This window comes from Myiozetetes cayanensis, unplaced genomic scaffold, assembly GCF_022539395.1.
Source record: "Myiozetetes cayanensis isolate MyiCay16 unplaced genomic scaffold, myiCay2020 scf5-8, whole genome shotgun sequence".
Lineage (NCBI taxonomy): Eukaryota > Metazoa > Chordata > Aves > Passeriformes > Tyrannidae > Myiozetetes > Myiozetetes cayanensis.
This window is the reverse complement of record NW_026087742.1, coordinates 103,945,115-103,969,612: the sequence shown is the minus strand read 5'-3', so window position 1 is coordinate 103,969,612 and position 24,498 is coordinate 103,945,115. Positions and strand designations below refer to the sequence as shown.

Below are 24,498 nucleotides of genomic sequence, written 5' to 3'. Positions count from 1 at the left end.
TTCACCACACGCTGATGCCAAGAAGTTGCCCATTTTAGGTATCACTTAAAAGTCCCTGGGAGACATTCCACAGTGCATGTTCAACTTACCTTTCTTATTGGAACTGAGAGCATCATCATCCAGATCTTCATCAAAGATTTCCCTTCCATCTTCTACATAACCTATCCCATCTGTAGAAAAACAAATAGTTGAAAACTTACAGTTTAAATTCTGTCTCCTGATATTCCTAAATAATTAATTTTTTCACATACTTAAACACTTTTGCCCCTTTAATATAGAGCAAAAGTTACAAATGCTAAAGTGTTAAAACCAACATCACTCCCAGAAGTATCTATCTACTAGACTAAATATACTGTTATGCGTTTAATTAGAAATTATCAATTATAGTATTTTTTTGTAAAACTATACTCCTGACAACTGGAAATAAAATTCCAAGAACAGGTCTTCAATGAAAACTATTTTCATTACCATCCTAATATACTATTATGAGAACAATGCAAAGATAAATTCCAATAAGATTGCCTTTTTCTTGTCCCCTAAAACAAATTTAAAGAATGTACTAACTGTAACTTACTTCAAATCATGTACATTGAGTTATAACACTATAACCAAAATAACTCTGCAAATGAATCTTAACTTACCATCGTCCACAATCCAGTCATCATCTTGACGGTCTCTGACCATCTTGGAGTATTCATCCTCATCTATTTCATCATAAACACCTGTGAACTCCTCAACCTACAGTTAAGGTATACTGAGGATTAACAGTTTTCATACCATTAGTTATTAGTACAGATCATCAGAATATAAAAGTTCCCAAGAAATGCATGGTTTCCTACAGTGCTACACTGTTTCTCAACTGTTAAGTGTAGTTATTCAATAAGTTTCTTTTTGGCAGTGATAAAAGACAAATTATCAATTTATAAAATTATCACACCATACTGAAACTCAAAGTCTGATGAAAGACTGGCAGAGATTTCATTTGAAACTGACTTCCTTTACTGCTCATTTCATATTATCAAAACAAAATTAAAAAAAAAAAAGAAATCCTAGCAATGACCTTGGCTCTACTCTCAAACCAAGCTGACCTCAGTGAAAAGGAAGGTAATTTGCATGTTAATTTTGCACAGACTTCAGGTTTCTTTACATTTATCCACCTCAATGTGGAAGTCACATTTCCTATTGGCATCACAATTACACAGTAGCAATGTTACACTGCCAGATTTCAGTTTTATCAGTTAAATATTTAAACTCTAGTCTCTTTCTGGAAACACAGCATACCAATGTTAATGGATTTCAGTCATGTAAAGCTCTGAAATTAATTTAAAGTTTACAATAATTTGAAGTTAAAAAAGTACTTCCTATCATATCATTAATTATGCAATTAAATTTTAAAAATTGATCCTTCCCTATGGTATAATTTTCAAGCAATGGCAACACTTGACTACCAAATAGTTTGGCAAATAGTTTGACTAGCATTTAAGAAAACTGGTTCAGTTTTGAAAACAGATAGAAACAAATAAACTATACCAGAAAGCAGCAAAACTACAGCTCCATTCTAAAACACATACACCATTGAAAACACAAAAGCTGCTCTTATTTTGTTTCCCGTAACTTTTACATATCTATAAATGGTGGTTAAGCCTCTCAGCTCACATTCACTTTTCATAAAGAAAAAAAGATGAGGAATTTTCACCTCATATTTTAATTTTTCGCCAGCTTTGGCTTTTTTCAGACGCTCAAGTGCTTCTTGCTGGCCTCTTCTGTTCTTCCTCTCACGTCTAGAACGTGATGCTGCAAAACTTCCAGACTCATGCATAGCTGCAATTGAGTAAAAAGAAGAGAATTAAGTCTAGTAATGAGCTGCTGTTATCTTTGGTACTTAGTATTCAGTGATGCATTAATAGATTACTACAGTTTATCTTGAAATCAAGATAAAGACCCACTTGTTTAAAAGCACAGTCAGGATAGCTTATAATAAGCCAATTCTGGAATTATACTGAAGGCATGACCTGACAAACAGGGAGATGAAAAAAGACTTCATGCCAACTCATACTCAGCACGAAGCTACCACCTCTTCCCAAAGAACCTCTCAAACCTCATCAACCATTATTTGAAAGGGATCCCTCCATTCCTTTCTTGGGAACTTCCAGCTTCTTTTATTTTGCATGTCTCCATGACAACTCAGCAATGCCAGACTTAAGAGAAGGCCTACACTGCTATAAGGCAGTAATGTTTTTTTAGGTGATTTCACAATGTTTAAGAGTGCAGCCAGATTGAGACGAACTAGTAATCTGCTGACAGCACAGGACTGACACCCCATTTCCTCCTATACTTCCTTCCCTTAAAAATGCTTCCTACAGCAGGGCGCTCTCCACTTCTCCTGACCTTTTCCCCTGTATTGATTTGGAGGAGGGGGGAACTAGTTATGACCTTTTTCCCCTGTATTGATTTGGGGGAGGGGGGAACCAGTTATCTGACCACAGAGAACGGAAGTTCCCAATCCAAACAGCCCAGGGACAAGAACGTGGGTTTTGTGTGAGGAGCTAAACACCCCGTGGCGACCAAGGCTAGCCAGGTGTGTCCAGAGGAGCAGGACAGTCCCCTCCCGGTGCCAGCAGCAGATCGGACTGCGAGCAGAGCTGCACCCAGGCAGTGTGGCTGAGACAAGTACAGGTTTGTATCCCTACGGGCTGAGCTAAGAGGAGGCTCTCACTGTGTAAGAAAACTGCGAAGGTGTCACAGGGTGCGTTTATTTTCTGCCAAATCTTTGCGTTTGCTGTCAGTCAGCGCGCTCCTCCGAGACAAACGTGTTTGCAGACCCTGCCGGGACCACCCGCGCCCGCCGCTGCACCCGCCGGGAACCGCCAGTGCGGCCCTCGGCGGCGATCCCGGGAGAGGCCCCTCATCCTCCGGGGATGCTCCGCCGGCGCGGGGCAGTGGGGCCGGTGCGGGGCCGTGCGGCCCGTGCCCCCCGCCCCGGGCGTAAACCTCCCTCGCCTCTGCTCCTCTCCCCGCCTGCCAGGAGAGGGTCTCTCCGTTCGGGCAGGGCAGGTACGGCCCCGCCGATCCTCCCCAGGCCGCGGGGACGCGGGACCCTCTGGGAGCGTTGTCCCCGCCGCCACCGCGACCGCCCGCCGTGCACGCTCGCTCCCGCGCCCGGCGCGCGCGCTCCAGCCCTGCCCGCCGCCAGCGCCGCTGCGCCCGCCGCCCCCCCCACTGACACCGAAACGCCGCCGGCAGCGGCAGCAGCGGCCGCCGCGGAGAGGGAAGGGAAGGAGGGAGAGAGGCCCCGGCCCCCCCGGCTCTCACCGTCCCGGCCCCCCCGGCTCTCACCGTCCCGGCCCCCGGCGCCGCTCTCGGCCATGGCGCTCGCGCCAAAGGCTCCCGAAAGTGGCGCGAGACGGGAACCCCGCGCGCCGCCGCCGGGGCCGCAGCCAATCAGCGCCGGCGGGGGCGGGGCCGGCGGGGCCGCCCCGGGGCGCGGGAAGGGGAAGGGAAGGGAGGGGCGCGCGCGGCCGCGGGAAAGGGTCTGGTCCCGGCGTCTCCGCCCGGCCCGGGGCCCGGAACCCGGAGCGAGGGCCGGGCCGGGCGGAGCCGCTTCCTGGGCGAGGCCTCCGCCTCCGGGCCGCAGCCGAGGCCGGGCCCGCCGCTGGAGCCGCGGGTTTGCGGGCGCTCGTACCGCCCAAGGGCCCGGGAGGGCGGTGAGGGCACAGCTGATCCCATCCCGCGAGTTGCATGTGAGGGATCTGAATAGGGCTCCACCTGTGCAGGGGCCCACAGCCCGTGCTTGGTTCGGTGCCGCAGTTGGGGCAAAGACGTGTTCAAATGCCGTGTCATAAATATGTGATGTGTAAACGTCATGTATAAAGCCACGTATAAATGCAGCATCTGAGCTGGGAGGAGGCGGTGGTTGATGCCACTTGTCTGAAAACTGGAGCCAGACTGCAGCGTGAGGGTCAGGGACTGCCTGCAACAACATCAGCGGTAGATCAGTCCCTGCTGGGAGAAACGGACATTTCCCACACGGTTTCTGTGGACAGGTAACCACTGAAGCTCGAACAGTGATCATGACAGACGAGCATCCATAAAAAACGTGGTTCCTTTTTTGCATATTTAAAATAGGCATTATACTCTGTCAGAAGTTTCGGGAACTTCAGTAAATTACTCCCTAGTCTGCTCAGAGACAGGTTGTTAGCCAGTTTAGTCACAAAATATGGGGGATTATTTATGTATATGTATATAAAATATATATTTCACATATGTGAAATATATATATGTGAACTATATATATTATGTATAGTTTTATATACATGAATATGTAGTTATATATAACTATATATATAGTTATATTATAATGGATGCCTCCTGTTTCCCAAATCCCTTTTCCTTTTTTTTATCTTCTTTGCTAGACATGAAAAAAAATAGTTTCAGACTTGATTTCTTGAGAGGCCAAATCTGTGGAGGGCCCTGAGAAAAGATCCGTTAGAGCTTTGCCCTTGCACACCCCTGACTTTGTCAGCGTGGGGAGGTGGAGTATGGTCTGTTCATTTTGATGCTGCAGAGGTGCCTTCACTTGCATTTGTCAAGAGTATTACACGTCAACCTTCAGCTGAGGAGCAAGAACTGTGTCCAGAAAAGGAAATATTTCAGCTGCAAGTATAGATGGAAAAGTTTCTTAAGCCCTCAGTTAAGAAAACTGAAGCTTTATGATTCGTCTCCTCTAAAGGGGCTTAGATCAGTCTGCCTGTGCATTTAGAAATACAGGGAAACTGGTGGAATTTGTGCTGTTTCACCACAGATTAACTTCAGTCTTTTCTCCAAAACCATCACTGTTGGCCAGCCATTACCCAAAAATCCTGCCATCTCCATTTGCAGAAGTCTGGAGAAGCTCATGAAAATCTGTAGGCCCTGACTCCAGCTTCTTAAAAAGGCAGGTGGCACCACAGGACTCTGTCCTTACAGCTGATATGCTGTTGCAGAACTGTGAGCTAGTATTAGTAGTAGTGGCCTGAATATACTAGTACTGGCCTGAATATACTGATTGTTTTCTGCTGTCTAGAAGAGAGGATTTATATGGTTCTGAAACAGAAAATTCTTTTCCTTCTCCACAAGGATTTCTTTTCATTGGTAAGAAAGAAATAAAAAACCTACCAATCCTCTTTACGTACCCAGTTCCTAGTACAACACTGTCCCACTGCTGGACCTAGTCTTGCGTGGAAGCAGAAGAACCATCCCATGAACTGTGGCAGCTCCCTGGTGCCAAAGAGGCTGGATACCCTGACAGCCAGAATGCCCATTCCCAGGTAGAACGGGACTCCCTCTCTCACTAGCTGGCTATTAGGTCAACTGTACCTAATAGGTTAACTGTAGCAAACCCACATCCTTGGAAACACTGACAACTCCAGGAAGAACGCCTGTCTGTTCTACCATCCTGGTTTCCACTTGGATAGGGTTAATTTTCTTCCGAGTATCTGGTACAGGGCTATGTTTTGGAGTTAGAATGAGAATAATGCTGATAACACACTGATGTTTTGGTTGTTGCTCAGCAGTGTTTACACTAAGTCAAGGACTTTTCAGCTTCTCACCCCACCCCACCAGAGAGGAGGGGGGGGCACAAGAAGCTGGGAGGGGACACAGTGGGGACAGCTGACTCCAGCTGGCCAAGGGGCTATCCCATACCATATGGCATCATGCCCAGTATATAAATTAGGGGGAAAACTGTCCAGAGGCCACTGTTCAAGAATGGGTTGGGCATCAGTCAACAAGTGGTGAGCAATTGTGCTGTGCATCACTTGTTTTGTGTATTGTAATTATGTTATTTGCCCTTCCTTTTCTGTCCTATTAAACTGTCTTTATCTCAACCCTCATATTTTACTCTTTTTTTTCCCCCAATTCTCTCCCACATCACACTCGGGGGATGGGTGGCTGTTTGGTGTTTGAGTACCTGCCAGGTTAAACCATGACACCTACAGACAGCCTCTCATTCAGTGCAGCGCACCACTCTCTGGTTTAATTCTTTTTATAAACATGTGCACAAAACAAGGTCATATCACCAAGCATGATGTGAGATTCAAATTCGTGAGTTACTAAACTTTTTAAGCTACAATAGAGAAACATTTATAAAATAAAAATATCATTAAATTCTTCAGTGTGAATAAAAATAGAGTGCTACTGCACGTCACGCATACCTAGCTTTCACATGCTTTGGATTTTTTAATTGATTGAATTTTAATGCTTTTGATTCAAATTAAACAATGCTCTTTGTCAGCTGTCATGTGAACAGTGGCATGTTTGTCATTCAGGTGATGCCGTGATTTGAGCCGGTACACAGTGATACAGTTAATTTCCCCAACTGAAGTTGTTGCCATAGCTCCACTGTGGGACAGCGCAGATCAAACAAAAGACTTTTTCATGGATGAGAGTTCAATCCTGACATTCATCCCTGGCCATAACAAGAACGCATCTGTTTCCCACAACACAGCATAACAAGCATATTTAAATCCTGCATGGGGCAGAAAGAAAAAGGGGTGGGGGGAGGGAGCAAGGGGTGGGCTTGCTTTGAGGAAGAAAAACAACCCAGCAAGATTTGGGACTTCCTCTGCTAAACGTCTTTATCACAGCAGATTACCTTGAGCTGGTCTTTAACCTCCCTTGGGACATTCATACAAGAACAACTTGGCATGACCTTTGCTCAATTCTCTTTTTAAGTGCAAGAAGTGGGAACTCTGCTGTGCAGTTCAGAGCCACCAAGGTTCTCTCAAGGCAAGTGAGATAGCTGCAGAGAAAAGTGCAAGAGAAGCACAGTAACGAAGATGGTAGGCAGCCAAAAACATGGTACAGAAGAGGAAGCTCGGGAAACTCCCAGATTTCAACAAAAGGTGACAAATACGTATTTTCCATTTTGGTTTCTTAGAGCTGTAATTTAAATACATAAGTTATTAATAGAAAATGCTGTAAACTCATTGCAAGGGTTCCAAGGTAATATAAAAAGTAGTATATATTAACATTGCAAAGCACAAATGGAGTATAGCATCAAAACTAAGTTAAATAGTTAAAAATAACTGCTGTATTGAGGAGTAGTTTTGTCTTCCTTTTTACATCTAGAGTGTGCTTGATATGCTGCAAAGGCAAGAGGACAAAGAGTTAAAACTTTCAGGTTCAGACATTATACATTAAGCTTATGGTTGGTTGGTGGTTTTTTTGATGATGGAAAAACTCTGATGAAACTAAGAGGGGTGCTATAAAGACAATGCCAGTAAATCATGGATTATAGCAAGGTAAGGAATTCACCTGTACTATGCCTACCTCAAAATGCCTGAACATTATCATATTGTTGTTAAGTACAGATTGCCTTTGTGGAGAACTCTGTGTGTGTGTGCATACTACTCAGGATATGAGTATATATGTTCTACATGTATGTTTCCTACAAGCCTGGAGTATTCCATTATCTTACTTTTAATCCTCATATTGGTCTGAATTAATACACATCATCACTAAATTAACTAAAAGTTTTTACATCTAATATGATGCAGTTCTGAGCACTTCAGCAACTGCTTACTAAACTGTGCTATTCATGTGGCATTTCAACATGAATTACTTCACTGTTTGGGAGAGTAAACTCCTAGAGGAGTACAGGTTTCATAAATAATTTTTTTTTAAATCTCAAATTATTATTTGACAGGAGATCTTTGTTTTCAAAACATGTAGTTAACTGACAGAAGTATAAAGAAATAGATGCTTCTCCATTTGTTAATCAATAAAGATGATGAAGATATTTATGTTAGAAGGGTAGATTCTTTGCTTAACAGGTTTGTTCACTGCACAGCTTTTTTTAATTTCCTACCTGAGCTACCTGCTAATACCAGGATGAAGAGAATAAAGTCGTTATTGGGATGTTAAGGCTCTGAAATACAAACATGAAATAGAAACTGGAAGACACACTAACAACTTTCATTATGACAGAAAAGAATGTTCATGAAATGAACATCCAGAGATACTTTTTTCCTTTCTTAAATGAACACAATTCAATTCTGATTGCAGTTAAATTACAGCAAATCCTAGTAACTCAACCAGAATTGGTGGAATTACACTAACTGGAACAGAGAGCAGAACCTCATCACCTGCTTGCCTAATACAATATTCCTATTCAAGCCCGGAAGAAAAGTACTAAATATTATAATGTACATTAAATAGGGAAGACAAGTGAGAGCAAACTCACAGAAAATGAGCCCTCACATAATTATAATGTCTAAGAATTAAGTCTGATGCCAATGGTATTCAAGAGCATACAGTTATTGCCACAGCATGAAAGACTCTGTTTTAACTACTTTCAGCGCTCTCTCTTTACAATTGCACAAAAATGAACAATTAATGTATAAGCAGAACGTTATTGCAGAGAGGCTGTTACATTTCAAGACCTGGCTGGAGATCAAATGTGCTTCCATGGGTGAATACTGTGAGTGTTCACCATTTCACATCCCTTTGGCAACAAGGAGGACAGCATCCTTAGGTCCGGATCCAGGGAGGGGTTCTTCACTTTTTCACGGAGAAAGTGGGAGTGGTGGTGAAGCTTAAATACAGCCCCTGAGCCCACGGGCAGAGGATGTGGGGTGGAGCCCCCAGATGAGGTTTCTCAGGGCCTTCAGGGTCTTTCAGTGCTCCCAGGGTCCTGACACATATGAAGTAACTTGTATCCAAAACCAAATTTGCCCAATTTTCATGAATAGAGAAAACAGCACACCACCATCGGGAGTACCAAACCTCCAAACGAACATTAAATCTCTCCTCCCAGTCATGAAAGTTCTTACATATTAAAAGTACCCAAAATACTTGCAGGGTATTATTAACATATTTTCCAGAAACAGCTGCATTATGCATTATTCTATAACTGCTCAGTGGGTAGAAGATGCTTTTCTTCAAAACATGTCAGATCAAAGGTTTCAAAAGTGGCAAAGTTATAAGCAACAGAAGTAAGATCTTAGGGTCAAACACTCCTAATAACTAGTAAAAGCTGAACTAGCTAGCAGGTAATCATTTTACAGTGCATAAGTAGGTGTTTCGTTTTAAATAAAATGTGTGTCTTTACCCAGATAATAAAAGCCTCCAATTATTAAGTTTTTGGTATCTAAAATATTAAATGGCAAGCCCCAGCAATTACTCAAATGTGGTTTACAGTCTGATTTTTTTATGTTTTACTTGGCAGGTTTGCATTTGTAATAATAGGGGGAAAGAGCTGTGAAGGCACTTGCACGAAAAATTGACAAATGGAAAGATAAAGGTTGACAAGAACTGTGAAGAGAAAAAAGTATTGGAGATTTGTAATACTGGAAAAGATAGTGTGACAGAATACTGATGATCAGTCCAAAAATTTGAAATTGAGCTGGCGGAAAGGGAAGGTACCAGATAGATTGAAAATGGATAGAAGTGAATGCAATACAAATATGTGCAAGAAAGGCAGTCTTAGCTTTGTGTGGATTTAAGGGGATTGGAGTGAGTATCTGGAAAGCCAGAAATGGAAAAAGAGATAGAAGGGATAACAACATAGTTTAAATGTAAATAGGGAAGAGATTTTTCTTAAATTATATCTCACCTGTGACAATAGGAAGGAGGGCAGACAAAATGAATCATTTAGACAAAGTTTATACTGAGATACATACACTAATCTTCAGCATTATATTTCCCAATAATGGTAAAGTTGCAGCTGTAGTCCTGTGTTGGAACCACTCTGCAAGAAATTTACAGAGAACCCAAAATAGAACAGGAAGGATAATGAGAAGATCTGTAGCATATGACCTATGAGAAATTACTGCATCTGGGGCAGTTTAGTCTGAAAAAATCATGAGAGATGTGACAAAAATACCAACCTGCCTGCTAAATGTCAGCTCTCTGCTCCAAATCCTCAAACTATTCTTTCAAAATTTTAACCACACTAGTCATACAAAAAGCAGAGGAGACTACATCTGTTCTCTGTGTCCAGTAGAAAAAGCAAGCAAGGGCAGTAGTTTGCAGTAATGGAGGTTCAGGTTAGACATTCAGAAGAACTTTCTGATGAGAGTGAGCAGTGTTAAGAGTGGATTGATTAGATAGTTTGGGTTCTGGGAAGGGAATGACCAACAGAGGTTAGCTAATCCAAGGGCTTCCCAACCTCTGAACATCCATCAGGAAAGTCCCATTGCCAGATATCCCTCATCTTTCCCTAACAACAATTACCCAATAATGAAAAACTTGATTGTTAAAAGGGCAATCTAATAAAGGACAATCTAATAATAAACTAATAAAACTTAACATTTCCCAAACTGAGAGACCATCTCTCTACTCTGGAAGAATAAAATAAAGACAGATACCCTCTTGGTCAAACCCAAACATAATTTCTCACTATTTTCTTCAGAAGTGCTTATAAAAGTAATTCATGAAAGAGCAAGAACACAAAGAGCCTACCCCAAAGTGCATAACCACACTTATTCAAAACAGTGCTGTAAAGCACAGATGAATGGCATCGCCAAACGCCACTATTTTCAAGAATTTGTGGATTTCAGATGATTGACATATAAACTGTACCAGAATTAACATGACATTTTTGATTATCTCTTACATAAAGACTGACTAATTTGATTCTGTACAGGTATCCTGAGAAGATAGATTTTATTAAAAATCACATCACCACTATGGAATTATGGAAAGAACCATATATAAGATCATGTTGTACCAAATCCCATGTTTTTACTTTTCATAATTTATGGACTGTCATTGCATAGAAAAAACCTTCCTGGATTGAATCTGTATATAATTTTATAGGACTCTTTCATAAATAGTACATTTTTTATTTATTATGACAAAACCTGATAATGTAAGTACTATGAGTTCCATTCAGTTGATGAACTGCAACTTAAAAATTAGACAGCATTACCTGGAAGCAGCAAAGCAATTGGTGTTGGAGGTGATGAAAACCTATAGGGTGTATTTTAATTCCTACCTTTAATTCTCTCCCTTTTTTCCCCATCTACGCAAGTGGGGAAAAATATCTACCATTGTGGGGTTTTAATCTCAGTCTACAAATATGTGATTTAATGAATTGATCATCTCAGCAATAAGGTATCTTTTTCTGCTCCTTTTGACTATTAATTCTAGCATGTCTAGAATTAGCATGACCTAGATTCATGGATTCATACATACACAGATTCATGCATACATGGATACATACATAGAAACAGAGTATTTTAACTAATCTGCTCCAGACATAAACTATTCCTTCACCTTAGAGTCTTGCAGTTGACCTCATAGATAAAGTCTTGCAGTTAAAACTTTCAGGATCCAAAGTATATACATTGAAGCAAAATTCAGCTCATCTGTTATATATTCAATAATTTATTCTATTATGTTTTCTGCAAATGTTTGGCTTTGAAGTCAAACACTATTTAAACCATACCAGTCTCTGGTTTTCCACAGTTTCCTGATGACTTTTGAACAGATATTACGTGAGGGTCTGTCTCTCTTCATTATGACTCAGTTATAGGTCAGAAGACTTTTCAGCTTCTCTCAGGTGAAGACCATTTTAAATACAACTTCTGCTGTGCTAACTGGTGCTAACTGGTGCTTGGGGTCCACTGAGGCACTTCAGACACTTGATGATATTCTCCAAGGACTGCTATGTGTTCCAGTCCTTGATTTCACAAAGGACAGAGTATCTTGGCTTTAGAAAAGGAAAGTCCTTAGCCTGGACAGTTTTTACAGATTTAGCCCGTTCAGTATTTACAGACTTTTCCGTAGTAGCAAGATCACTGAACATCTGTGAGCAACTAAGGCAAAATACCTTGTTAGCAAGTGGTTTCAATATGTCTTTGCCCTCTGCTGCAGATCTCAGGCTGTGTTGCTGCTTGGCCATCAGAAGGAGCAGAGAGCACTCCTTGTTAGGTAGTTGTGAAATGCATGTTATTTCCCTGCTCGAGCAGTTTGAGGTCTTTAAAGGTTTTGTTCACCATTTCCAAGTATAGATTGCTACTTCTAGAGATTTTGCCTTTAAATAAGCATGCAAGTAGAGTACACTTATTATACCATGTTCAGCTGTGAACATGAATATAGTAAATTTGATGAAGTAAGCTTCTTGGTTATCTTAATCTATGCAATATAGGGGGGAAAAAAACATTGGAGGGAAGTGGATGCATTAATTCACGTTCAGAGCTACTCTGCTGAAGTCAGTTTAACGTTTAATATAGTAAAAATGTCAGAGACATTCTATAGGTGTTGGTCTCTACAAGGAACTGAAGTTTGTTTAGTTACAGCTGTGGGCAGTGATCAATGCTCCACTAAAAGATTTTAAAAATATGAAATAAATAGAAAGAGAGAAAAAAAAGGGAGGGAGGTATTTAAAAGTTAGGGCTTGAAAATAGAGAAGAATCTACACACAGTATTTGCCTCTATAATGTTCAGCTGCCCACAAAGCTCAGAGAGGGATCAAACTTTCATTTTGAGAAAGGAGAGGGTTTAAATGGAACACCTAAACATATTTTTTTTATATTTTTTGTGATTTGAGAAATAATTGTTCCAGTTTGAGAACTGAAATTCTGCATAGAAACACCCCTCACCATGTATCAGATGAAACCTTCCTAGCAGCTGAGATTTTTCCCTGTTTGCTGTCTATTCAATTCAAGCCTTGAGATGAGTGTTAGGAGGATTGGGATCACGGTTTCCTGTTTTGTTTGCATGTAATGTTAATTTATACACCCTGGGACAGGACTTTTATGCATCAGATGTCTCCTCAACCCAAGCAGCTGTTGCCAAGAATTCAGTCATTAAAGGCAGTGACTGTGCGTCCTGTTACTTGTGAAGAAATGGCAGGAGGGTGCCAGGAGACCATGTTCAGTCTGGCACAGAATACTGGTTTCAGAAAAGAAATTAGATGCGTGAACCTTCCCACCCATGACTCTTGCTCCACTGTTCTTTTAAAAGCTGGCTGACTTGTAAGGATTCACAGAAGACCATCTGCTGAGTCTTTCCAATCAAATCTAATTTGTATTTATTTATTTTAGAGAGTAAAGAAGACACACTCCAGCCTTTTGAAAGCTCTTTTTGCCCCAACAGCTAGTAGAAGGTGCAGGTTAGGATAACTTATTCAAGATACCTACAATGGCTAAGATCATCAGACAAATTCCATCTGGACAGACATGACAGATCCTACCACTTTCCCTCTACCATTATTTCAACTTTCTCTCTCTCTTAATGAGGTACACATTTCTCTATCATGCTCTTCAAATAGAAGAACAAATCTATAAAGTACTTCCCAGAGGTGGAAATGAAACAATCAGCATGAAAAGCATTCCACTTCCACTCTGAAATTCTGTCCCAGCTTAGACAGGTGATAACACTACTGCAAGGGAGACATCATTCTCACACGTAGATGGAATCAAAATGCAGCTGGAGTCAATAGCAAACTCTCAGCATGAAAGCAAAGATGAAATTCGCCCTTTTGTACTCAAAAGAAATAGAAGGCAAGGGAATTTACATTTCCAGTTTATTGGCAATCATCCAGCTGCAAGAGAGTCCATTCCCCTTTCATCTCTATTCCCATGCACCTGCCTGGTTGGAGAGGGCTGGACCCTGACCCTGGATATGTCCAAACCTGACTCTACTCCTTCAGTACACCAGCACCAGACTCTGAAGAGCTGGCATATGTGGCTGGGATTATAAAAGGGCTGCCTGCTACCTCTGACTGGCTGCTCCAGTCCTAACACTGCTCATGTCTGCTGTCCAAATATTTTTCTAACAGCATAACACTCCTGCAAATACTTTTCCTAAGAAAATGAGCTACAAATTTCAGGCTGATTGCCGCATTAATCATGGTTTAATCATTCCCCTTGAGTATCCTTTCCATAATGTGTGAATATTCCTTGCAAAATCACTGGTAAAGGAACTTAGTTATAGGGAAAAGATTGAGGTGTGAGATTCACTTAGTTTGGGTCCCTGTTTTCCTTGCTCAGTCACTTCTTTTGACATGTATTTTCCTTTTTTCTTGACTGCTGTCTCATTCTTTCTTTTCACATTCTCTCTTCTTTCTACTTACTTCCTTATCTCCTCTTATTCACCTACCTACCCTTTTCCCTTTCACATACTTTATTACATTTCTTTTTGTATTGCACTTGGTCTGCTTTGAAGATTTGCAAAAGACATTTGAAATTAAGCTCTTAAGTTCTAGGGCAAGACCCTGAGGCACGATTCTCTTGTAACTTAGATGCTTGCATCCCCTGATTTTTAAGAACAACACTCAGAGTGCCCACTGCAGCTCAGTACTACTGGAATCCCCTTTACTGAATCTATCAAGGTTAACGATAGCCAACGGAGCCTCTGATCTAGAAGGTTTTGGTTTATATTATCTTGGGTCATATTCTCATGCTGTTTAAGAGTAGGAAGGATCAAGGCTTGGACTTGATGATGTCAGAGGTCCTTTCCAACCCAGCTGATTCTATGATTCTATGGTGATTCTAAGGCTGGCAATTTCACTTCAGCCCGCACGACTTCGGTGGGCTGAGGGCAGGACACGGCTGGGGGCTGAGCCCTTATGTGTCCTTGTGGCCCCGAAGGCCAACAGAATCCTGGGACGTGTTAGGAAAACCATTGACAGCACATCGAGGAAGGTGATCCTGCCCCTCTGCTCCACCCCACTGAGGCATATCTGAGTGTTGTGTCCAGTTCTGGGCTCCTCAGAACAAGAGAACACGGAGCTCCTGGAGCGGGTCCAGCGGGGAGTGACAGAGATGATGAAGGGACTGGAGCATCTCTCTTACGAGGAAAGGCTGAGGGAGCTGGGCCTGTTCAGCCTCGAGAAGAGATAACTGAGAGGGGACCTCATCAATATCTATAAGTAACTGAAGGAAGGGTGCCAAGAAGATGGGATCAGGCTCTTCTCGGTGGTGCCGAGCAATAGGACAAGAGGAACGGGCAGAAACTGATGCACAGGAAGTTCCACCTGAACATGAGGAAGAACTTCTTTGCCGTGCAGGTGACTGTGCACTGGAACAGACTGCCCAGAGAGGGTGTGGAGTCCCCCTCACTGGCGATATTCAGGCACGATCCGGAGGGAATCCTGTCCCACGCCCTGCGAGATCTCCCTTCCCACCCGGCCCACCCCGGCTCCTGAGGGCTCTGGGGGCGGGGCCGTCCCGCGGGGCCGGCGCGTGGTGGCGCGGCGGCGCAGCAGCCAATCAGGAGGCCGCATGCAAATAAGCGGGCCCCGCCCCCGCAGCTCGCGGGCGGGGGCGGGGCCGGGCGGTTGCCGTGGCGACGCGCGCGGCCGAGCCCCCGGGCGGCTCCCGGGGAGACCCCCCGCGCCGGGCGGGCCGGGGCGGCGGCCATGCCAGTGCGCGCGGCCGGTGCTGAGTCAGGAGCCGGCGCCCCGGGATCCCCCTGCGAGGCCATGGAGGAGCTGGAGCACACCTGCCCGCAGCCGCGCCTGGTGAGTCGGCCCCGGCCGCCGCCCGCCCGCCCGAGCCGCCCCGGCCGCTGCGGGCCCGAGGGAGGGGCGGCCGGTCCCTCTGTGCGGCGCGGCGGGGGAAGGGCGCGGGGGCGGCCCGGGTGGGCTGTGCCGTGCCCGGCGGGGGCTCGGCGGTGCGGTGACAGCCGGGCGGGGTTCCCGGTCCGCCCCTTAAAAGCCTGGATCCCCCGCGCTCCCGGCGGGTCGGGCGCGCCCGGGCACCGGCGTGGTGCCGCGTGTGTGCGGCGGGAGCTGTGCGAGCCGTGCGGTGCGAGAGCCGTGTTGCAGTCCCCAGAGCTTCTCGTCTTCAGCGGTGAATGCCGAGGAGCGGCCCGCGCTCCGAGGAGCCGGCGGCGGGGAGCGATGGCTGGTGCCGGCCTCTCCTGGGCGCATCCCGCCGGGAATGGCATTCCCGGGCACCGCCCGGCCCCCGACTCTCGGCTGGTTCGCCCAGGAATGCCAAATCTCACTTTTCTGAACTTCAGAGGCGGATGGGGAGTTTCCCGTTCGATTCCGGATGTGTGAGGAAGAGAATCTTGGAGAGCCGCGGTTTTGGGGTGACGGAAGGAAGAGAGAGGGCCGGGAGAGTGGGAGTTTAAATAAACTCCTGTGATGCTCTTTGGTTAAAGGCTCCCTCAGACCGTGCGGGCAACTTTACAAGGCTGCTCACGCCTAAAGTTCAGGTTCTGAGAGCTGGTTTTTTGTGTGTGTGTGCTCTTTTAACATAATTGGAATGTTTCTTTGCCCCTTAGTTAAACCTTTCATTATTCCCATCAGGAAAACTCACTCCTTTCCCCAGGGTGGTAGAAAGTTAATAATAACAATACATGAGTGCACATACAGAATTGCAGAGGCAGTGTCAAGGTGTGAAAATGCAGGATGGAAGCAACAGTTTAGTACTGGAAATTAGATCATTTAGCACCAGATTTCAGTCACAGTCCTAATTAAAACATATTTAGACATCAAACTTCAGTAATTAAATTCAACACTATAGTTGAGACATTGTTCTGATATGACAAGAAATAGCAACAGTCATTGGAGCTGACCTAAATTAATGTTTTCTCCTTGCTTATGTTATAATTAGATTCAACTTTAAAGAAGACTGTTAATTTGTTCATGGAAGGCTTTTGGAGTGTTTTAATAGGGAAAGTTAGCTTAGGTGTAGTTACTGCAGTGTGTTCATACAGGCTGTCTAAGATTTCTCTGTCAAAAGCTCAGATATAACAACCTGTTTGAATATATTACTCTGTGTAGTCTGACATTTTAAAAGATTTTAAAGAAAGAACTGACAACATGATGCCAGTATTTACAGTATCTTGCATTCCAGTATAATTTCTGTGGAAATTAAGGTGACAGCCAGAGTACACGAATAAAACAGGAATTCATTATGATGATTTAGATCTTCCTGAGTACCAGGACAGTGGAAACATTTTGAATAAAGATTTGTGGGAAGTATGTCCTTACAAAGTGGTATCTTGCCAGTCATCAGATCTCTGTTAACTTCAGGCTGAAAAAAAAGTTGTCTGGTGAAGTATAAATGCAATACACCGACCTCATTATGGCAAAAGGAGTGAGGCAAGCAAGTGTAGTCAAGGTATGTCATAAGGGAGAAGAATTGAGGGCTGGTGTCCTGAAGAGTTAAAGTGAATCACCCCTTGACAGGTGATCTGATAACATGGATATCTAGTTCCTGACAAATCTTTAAGATCTTCAGTACTTTGTCTGATCCCATTCTTTGAAGGCGCCATATACAGTGGTGGGCCAGTAACCTCCTCACCTGCTTCATTAATGTAAAGGAAAGAGGGTGTCTCCGTTAACATTTTAGTATTATTTTATTATCTTGGACCTCATGATGGTACCTCAGCATGGCTTTGGTATCTCAGAATATATAACTGATGACGAGTAAAGTCTACGATATTTACAGATTACTTTTTAATGCTGTTCATTGGTTCTTAGATGTCTCTAAAATTAATTATCTGGGCTTTCAGGTTCTTAATAGAAGTTAAGTTTTAGGAAGCAACTTTTCTTGAGAAATGTAGCTTCAGAATCACACAAAATTTTAGAAGGTGGAAAGGGGGTTAGTTCTGAAACAGTTGCCATCCTTTTCATTAAAACAGGAATTATTTATTTAAAGCCTTAAAACTGAATATTTTTAAGGAATATTTGCCATTAGATCTTCTGATTGTAGGGTATGGAGTCTGCTAGCTTGACAGAAAGCGTCACATTAGGACTAAAGAAAACCCTTCAAAGGGATATCCATCAAAGATGGGGAAAATAGGACACTGAGGGCAGTTCTCAGATAAGTTTCAATGTGTATTGAAACCTGATGTTTTCCAGTGCCTAGTACTGTTGTGACATAAATTGCCATTAATTTTTTCCCAAGACACTCTTTGGGTTTTCTTAACCAGCTGGAGCATTAATGAACATTTGTGCTTCAGTCAATTCCCCTGGTCCGTGTCTGACTTAATTTTTGCCTTCTTTATGTTATCAACTTCCATGTATCTTAATACCAGGAAAATGTTTCTCTGAGAGGCACATGGACCTTTGTCTCAATGCACAACAGCAAAACAAACTAATCAGTTATTAGTTTTGTCCATAGTGGTGATTTTAGCAGTTTTGTAGTCAAGAAAAAAAACCTCATTAACAGCATCTGTCCAGTGCTGGTTTGTGTTGTTTTGCATTTATCCCTCTCTCATCTGGACCAAACTCCTGGGTTAGGCCACTTTCTCATCTACTGCTGTCCCATTCGTATTTTTAAGCCTGGAATACCCATGGTTTGGTCACTGTTTTAAATGGGATAAACATGACTGCTGATCATATCGTGCCACACATTTAAGGTATGGCAGTTGCCCCAGATGACCTTCAGGAAGCTGCAGAGCTGGGCTGTGGATCTCAGCCTGGGAATAGCGGCCTAAGGCTTTGCCTGCATGCATCAGTACTAAAAAGGTCCCTGAGTATCAAAGCAAGCTCTTAGTTTAACTAAGAGGTACCTTAGGAGGAAATACCGAAGAGAAAATACAAAACCTTTTAAAATTATCTACTTATTTTTTTATAATTTATTTATGTCCCTTGGGATCAAGAGTTTGATCCTTGCAGGATCGGTGTGTACCTCGAAAATTGCCAATCTTTGCCTTGAAAGAAACAGACATTTCAACCCACTTAGTTCAGGAAGACAGTTCCAGGTATCTTCCATAAAAGGAAACAATGGCAATTTGTAAGGACAGTGCTGCAGATAAAGCAAAACTGAATACACATTGAAACTTGATTGAAAACAAACTTCAAAACCTACTTCTTGGTCTCATCTTTCCCTTGAACACACTGAAAGCTTCTTGTGAATCCTGACTCTCTCATACAACACTGGCTTCAGTGGAAGCACCTGGGAAAGTACTGCTGGGGCCTGAGAACCAGGGTCTTACTTTCAAAACTGGATGAAGTTCTCAGGGTTAGGTCAGTTAAGGGAATGCAAGGCAATGAAATGTTTATTTCCATGACAGTACCTACTTTAAAACCAGGTAAGCAGAAAACCACCTGAATTAGCCAGGGTGAACTACAGGAGAGGAGAGCGAGTAGACAGGTAGGTGGTAGTTTTGGCTTGTACATGTGGGGACATTGGTGGATAAAAGGCCAGGCAGCAATTACACAGCAGTTTTCCTGAATTTAAAGTGAATCTATCTTTAGGATGACAAAGAAGCAGGCGGGTGCTTTCTGCTGTGTCTGCTCTGTTCTAGGCAGTGCAGTCCCCGGAATACTGGGCTGTTCCTGAGATCAAGGTTATGAGACATCCATGCTACCCTTGGATGCCTGTTCCAGGCAGCTGGACCTGTGGCCAGATCTCATTTCCTGTGTAGGAAATGGCATTGGGACCCTGTGTGGAACTACCCAACTATTTCTTTGGAGGGTTTTTTTTCATCATCGTTGCAAGGACAGACTAGCTGGAGACTTAGAGCCCATCCATATGGCAGGTAAGACATGTTCTGCCAAGGCACTGCAAGTGTCAGGGCCTTTGAGTTTCACCCTGGCAATCCCAGTGCCTGCTCCAAAGCTGAGATTTGCTTGTGCAGTGTAGTGAGATTCAGAGGCTACAGACTTTTATAGTTCAATAAGAATTAGGTATCAAATATCTTGGGGCCACTGAATCTAAATACTGTGGAAAATGAGTCTCAGGTACATATGAGGATGACGGATCTCACGTCATTTTAGGTGTCAGCTGCTTTAGCCATTTTGTTTATTTTCTTGATTTTTTTTTTTAAGAAGAAATGGGAGTACATTTTTTTTTTTTTTAATTATTCAAGTACATTTGGAAAACAGTGTTTTATGTTATTGAAAGGTAGAGGAGAACATTTTAGTGTTTTCACTGACTGGAGCTGTGTAATGGTTTAAGGAATCACTAGACTCCTTTAGACAATTTCCTTGTTGCTACTGTTAGATAATGAACTCTTAAAATCTGAAATAATTGCAAGAAAAGTGTGCATGCCTTGGATTCCTGTATTTTCATCCCTGGATGCCGTACTCTGTTTGCAAACGGTGTTTTAAGAGGGTCTGATGCAATCTCTAGAATCATTTCAGTATTTTATTTCCATGAGCTTTCATAGATCTTCAAAGTCATCTTTCCTATATTGCTGAAAGGTATATGCAATTTTAATCATAGGAGCCAATGATTAATGTTGGGGGGGGGTATTGTGGTTAAAAAGTGTCCATGCATCTGTTTCTCTCTCACGTGATGTTATGACTTAGGGGGTCTGCCATCTGTTTACTTCAGTGTGGAATTAAGCATAAATAAGTATATAAATAGCCTTACATTTAAGGAACCCAAAATGACTTTATTTCACTAAATATTTTTTTGATCCTTTACAAGTTTAGATTTTGCGCTGGGTAAATTTTCATTTTCATAAGTGTTGGCTCCTGCATAAAAGCACAAAGCCATAAAAATATATCGGAGGGGGTTGTGCTTGGGGACATGTAGCAATTTTTGCTGCACTTAAAAAAAAATAAATTGCCCGTAGAGATGAAAAATCTGCTCAGATTTCCCTTCATTACATCAGAGGACATGCAGTTGGTATATGTTCTGGAACGCCATAGTCTCTGCAAAAACATGTTGCAATACATATTTGTCAGATATACAGAATTACAGATATTTTTTCAGGAGTAACAAATGACACATAAACCCAGGGAAAAAACATTACATTCTATGTCTTGCATTCCTTGCTTGCAAATACATTTACGCAATGCTATTACAGAAACAGTTTTTAGTAGGAAAATATTACCAATTTCTTAAACTGTGATGTTGTCATTGCTAGGAAGGTTTGTATCATATCTTTGAAAGGGAAAACTGTTGTAAATAGATTCTGCTCCTTCCTCAAGAACATAAAGAGTGTTATAACGTGTATAAAATGTGAAAAGAACTCAACACACGCGTGGATGTGAAGCAGAAGACAGAATTAGGAACCAAACAGTAACTACACAGGCAAGAATAGGTGCAGTGTATACCCACACATCCATGATCATGCACAAACACTTGATACAGCCAGAACTGTCTACCCCACTGTGTCCTTTTACCTTTGTTTCCATTTAATCTGCTTTCTTTTCTTGCAGACATATAAACAGGTAGTATAAGGTGAAAAACTCTTGAGAAAGGCACTAGATGAATCAGGGATCTGATAGAGAAGCCCAGTGTACTCCCTGTGGGAAAATGGATCTTCCCAGGGTGTTTCTGTGTACTAGATGGGGAACTGCAGAGTACGTGTCTCCTGTGCAGGAGGAAAAAAAAGGGTTTTTTTTGCTTCAACATAGTTTTTGAGTAACTGTTTACACAAATACTCTCCTATATCTAACATGAAATAATTGATAGATGTAAGATATCTTTATATAGAAGCACAAGTAGAGTTTGAATACTGGGCCAAATTCACCCAGTAGTTTAGCTATATTACTCATCTACTTTCAGCAGATTAACCCTGTCCTGTGTAAAAGCTGGAGTTGGGTCCTTTTAGCTGTACATCAGGTATGTATCCTCAGTACATTTGCAGACAACCCGAAACTGTGTTGGGAATGTTGATCTGCTTGAGGGTAGGAAGGCTCTGCTGGGAGACCTGTACAGACTGGATTGATGGGGTGAGCAGAACTGCAGGAGGTTCAACGAGGCAAAATGCTGGGTCCTGCACTTGGGTCACAGCAGCCCCACACGCTTGGGGAGGAGTGGTTCAAGAGCTATTCAGCAGAAAGGGACGTGGGGGTGCTCGTTGACAGCTGGCTAAACATGAGCCAGCAGTGTGCCCAGACATCCAAGAAGGCAAGTGGCATCCTGGCCTGTGCCAGTAGTGTGGCCAGCAGGACCAGGGCAGTGATCATCCCCCTGTACTTGACACTGGTGAGGCCGCACAAGTACCATGTTTAGTTCTGGGCCCATCACTACAGGAAAGACATTGGAGGTGCAGGAGCATGTCCAGAGAAGGGCAACAAGGGTCATGAAGGGTCTAGGAAACATGTCCTGTGATGAACAGCTGAGAGAGCTGGGTTTGTTTAGTCTGGAAAAGAGGAGGCTCAGGAGGGACCTCATTGTTCTCTACAACTCCCTCAAAGGAGGTTGTAGTGAGGTGGGAGCCCATCCCTTCTGCCATGCCTGCAGTGAGAGGACTAGAGGAAATGGCCTTCAGGTGAGACAGGGGAAATTCAGATTAGGTAATAGAAAAAGAATTTTCACTGTTAGGGTGGTCAGGCATTGGAATAGGTGCTCAGGGAGGTGGTGGAGTCAGCACTCCTGGAGGTGTTCAGGAAACATCTGGATCTGGTGCTGGGTGATATGGTTCAGTGATTTAGGGGTTACAGTGATAGTACTGGGTTGGTGGTTAGACTAAATGATCTTAAATGATCTTAAAGGTCTCTTTCAATCTTGATGATTCTATGATTCAAGCAAAAAAGCAATATGTAACAGACATTGAAAACATAGGAACTGACATTGTCTCCAGTTTCTGGATTGATCAACAGAACACAGTGGCGTTAGAACAGTAATTACACATTTTCGATCTGTTAACCATGGCCAACCCTCAGCATTACTCATGAGCCAGCAAGCACTTTCCATTCAGCTTTGAACTGCCAATGCACCACGGCCAGGTGGGTTCTCTGTGATGGTGTCTGCAGGCTGGCAGCCAGTGCCCTGCTGAAGGAGCTTCTTCAGCCTGAAATGCTGCATATCCCTCCTCAGTGCTGGGACACTGAACAGCTTGGCTAAGCCTCTAGCCATCCAGGATCACAGGCTGCACAGGGCTTTAGTTGCAGTTTGCCCTTTCAGTGAGTCCTACCTGGGTCATTGGCACCCAGCGCTCCTTCCAGCTGTGCCAGGGAAATGGGCACAGGTGGATGAGTTGCCGAGGGTCACATTTCACTTCCAGCTGGTGCTCATGGACATTGAGGTACTCCGTCGGCAATTCTTTCGTTTGAACTCTGCTTAATTTGGGCCCTGTCCTACCTCTAGGATGGATTTTGTTTTCTAAATAATGTGTTCCAGTTCAGTCAGAAGTCATGGCTGTCATGCAGGAATTTTGTCACGAAATTCTTTGGCCTTTTGCAAATATTAGACTAGATTATATAATAGTTGTTCCACTTTCATAATCTATGAATCTCTACATATATACATCATTGTGCTTCTTGAAAAGGCAGTGGAAGCTGCTATTCTTCTGCAATATCTTCAATTTGTAATTGCATCTTGTACTCAATCATTACTGACCTAATACTAATAACGAGCAAAGTGTATTTGATAGAAGATAAAGCCCAAAAAGAGCAACTGATAATAAGATAATTTGGAATGTTTACAAACAGAATGTGTATTTTGAAGTTATTGTTCTTATTAGATTAGTTTGCCCTGTTTTCAGTTGCCCTGAGTCAGCAAGCCTGTGGGAGAACAGGCTAGACTTCCCATCGTACATGTGTTAACATCAGAATGGTTTGTGAAAAGTTTACTTGGGAACAACCACCAGTAACATTCAATTGGAACTTAATTGCTCATAAATTTACCTGTTTGGGTCAAGATTGCTGAAGATAATACATGAAACAAGATGGTTTTCATTTTTGACAGCTTTCACTTCCTAAACCTGTAGGAGAAGACCTTGGTACTCCTTAACATGGTCTTTCCACTTGCAAAGAGCGTTCATACTTTAGAAACTTGGTACATGTTTTTAGTTATCTTTCAATATTTTTGTTAGAGTTTTTGTCTTAAATGTTCCTTAAAACTCATGTCAGTGTTTCCTGCTCTGTAATTATTGCTTCCCAGCATCAGGAGCAACTTCCCAGAGTAATCGTCCCTCGTATGAGTAGATCTTATCCATGTGATTTGTTCCAGTGAAATCACTTATCTCTTTTAAATACTGCCTCTGAGACAAAAGGCGATTACAGCATCAGACTTCCCGCAGAATTTCCCTGCCAGCTTAATTCTTTCATAAGTACAGGCTCAGCCAGCTCTCCCAAGTGTTGCCTGTGTAACTCTACTGGTTCAAGATCTGAAATTCCATGGACCTTTGTTGATGGCAAAATCTTAGATGACAGTGTAACTTTTCTCTTTGCCAAGACGACAGCGGTTTTGTCTGTGTTGTGGGGTGAGGGAGGTGGTGTAGCTCTGTGAATGAAAAAAAGAAGAGCATCTCCTTCCATTAGTTGTGTTTCCTGCAGTCACACTGCAGGCGGAGTTACTATGACATGGATGAGTCCACATTTGCCCATTTAAAAAAAAATGTTTCTGTCTTCCTTGCAGCAGTGTAAAAAACCCAATCCAACAACCAAACATACAGAGGACAATCAAACAAAACCTCAACAGGCTGTAAAAAAAAGAGAGGTGCTTGTGCTTTTGACTTGTTATTTCAGTGGTAGGACTCCTGCAGATCATTGACAATTTTCCTTTTAATCCATTAGAAACATAAACGTGAATGTTTATCTGATGCCCAGGCGCTAAGTTAAATGGCTACAGTAGCCTAAGAAACTATGAAGAGTGATAATAAAAAGGCAGCATCAAGATACACCTGAAATTAAGCTGCTTCTAGCTGTCA

At 42.9% G+C, this 24,498-nt stretch overlaps 2 protein-coding genes across 5 annotated transcripts in view; one reads left to right on the top strand and one right to left on the bottom strand.

The window, feature by feature from the left end:
• POLA1 (DNA polymerase alpha 1, catalytic subunit) overlaps positions 1–3,420 on the bottom strand; it is a 191,212-nt gene extending 187,792 nt beyond the window's left edge. Inside the window, exons 1-4 of one of the 2 annotated variants that reach the window (XM_050333301.1) lie at positions 3,337–3,420; positions 1,697–1,821; positions 642–738; positions 90–170 (exon numbers count right to left, since the gene is read on the bottom strand). In XM_050333301.1, coding sequence (XP_050189258.1) covers positions 90–170; positions 642–738; positions 1,697–1,821; positions 3,337–3,367 — 334 coding nt within the window. In that variant the 5' untranslated portion in view covers positions 3,368–3,420. Of the gene's footprint in view, positions 1–89; positions 171–641; positions 739–1,696; positions 1,822–3,312 lie in introns of both variants that reach the window. The other variant, XM_050333300.1, reaches the window with a different exon arrangement.
• Positions 3,421–6,631: 3,211 nt separating this feature from the next.
• The window catches only part of PCYT1B (phosphate cytidylyltransferase 1B, choline), a 40,922-nt gene continuing 23,055 nt past the window's right edge, over positions 6,632–24,498 (top strand). For 2 of the 3 annotated variants that reach the window (XM_050333325.1, XM_050333327.1), the window contains exon 1: positions 15,287–15,448. In XM_050333325.1, the coding sequence (XP_050189282.1) occupies positions 15,347–15,448 (102 nt within the window). In that variant the 5' untranslated portion in view covers positions 15,287–15,346. Of the gene's footprint in view, positions 6,882–15,286; positions 15,449–24,498 lie in introns of those variants that run through there. The other variant, XM_050333326.1, reaches the window with a different exon arrangement.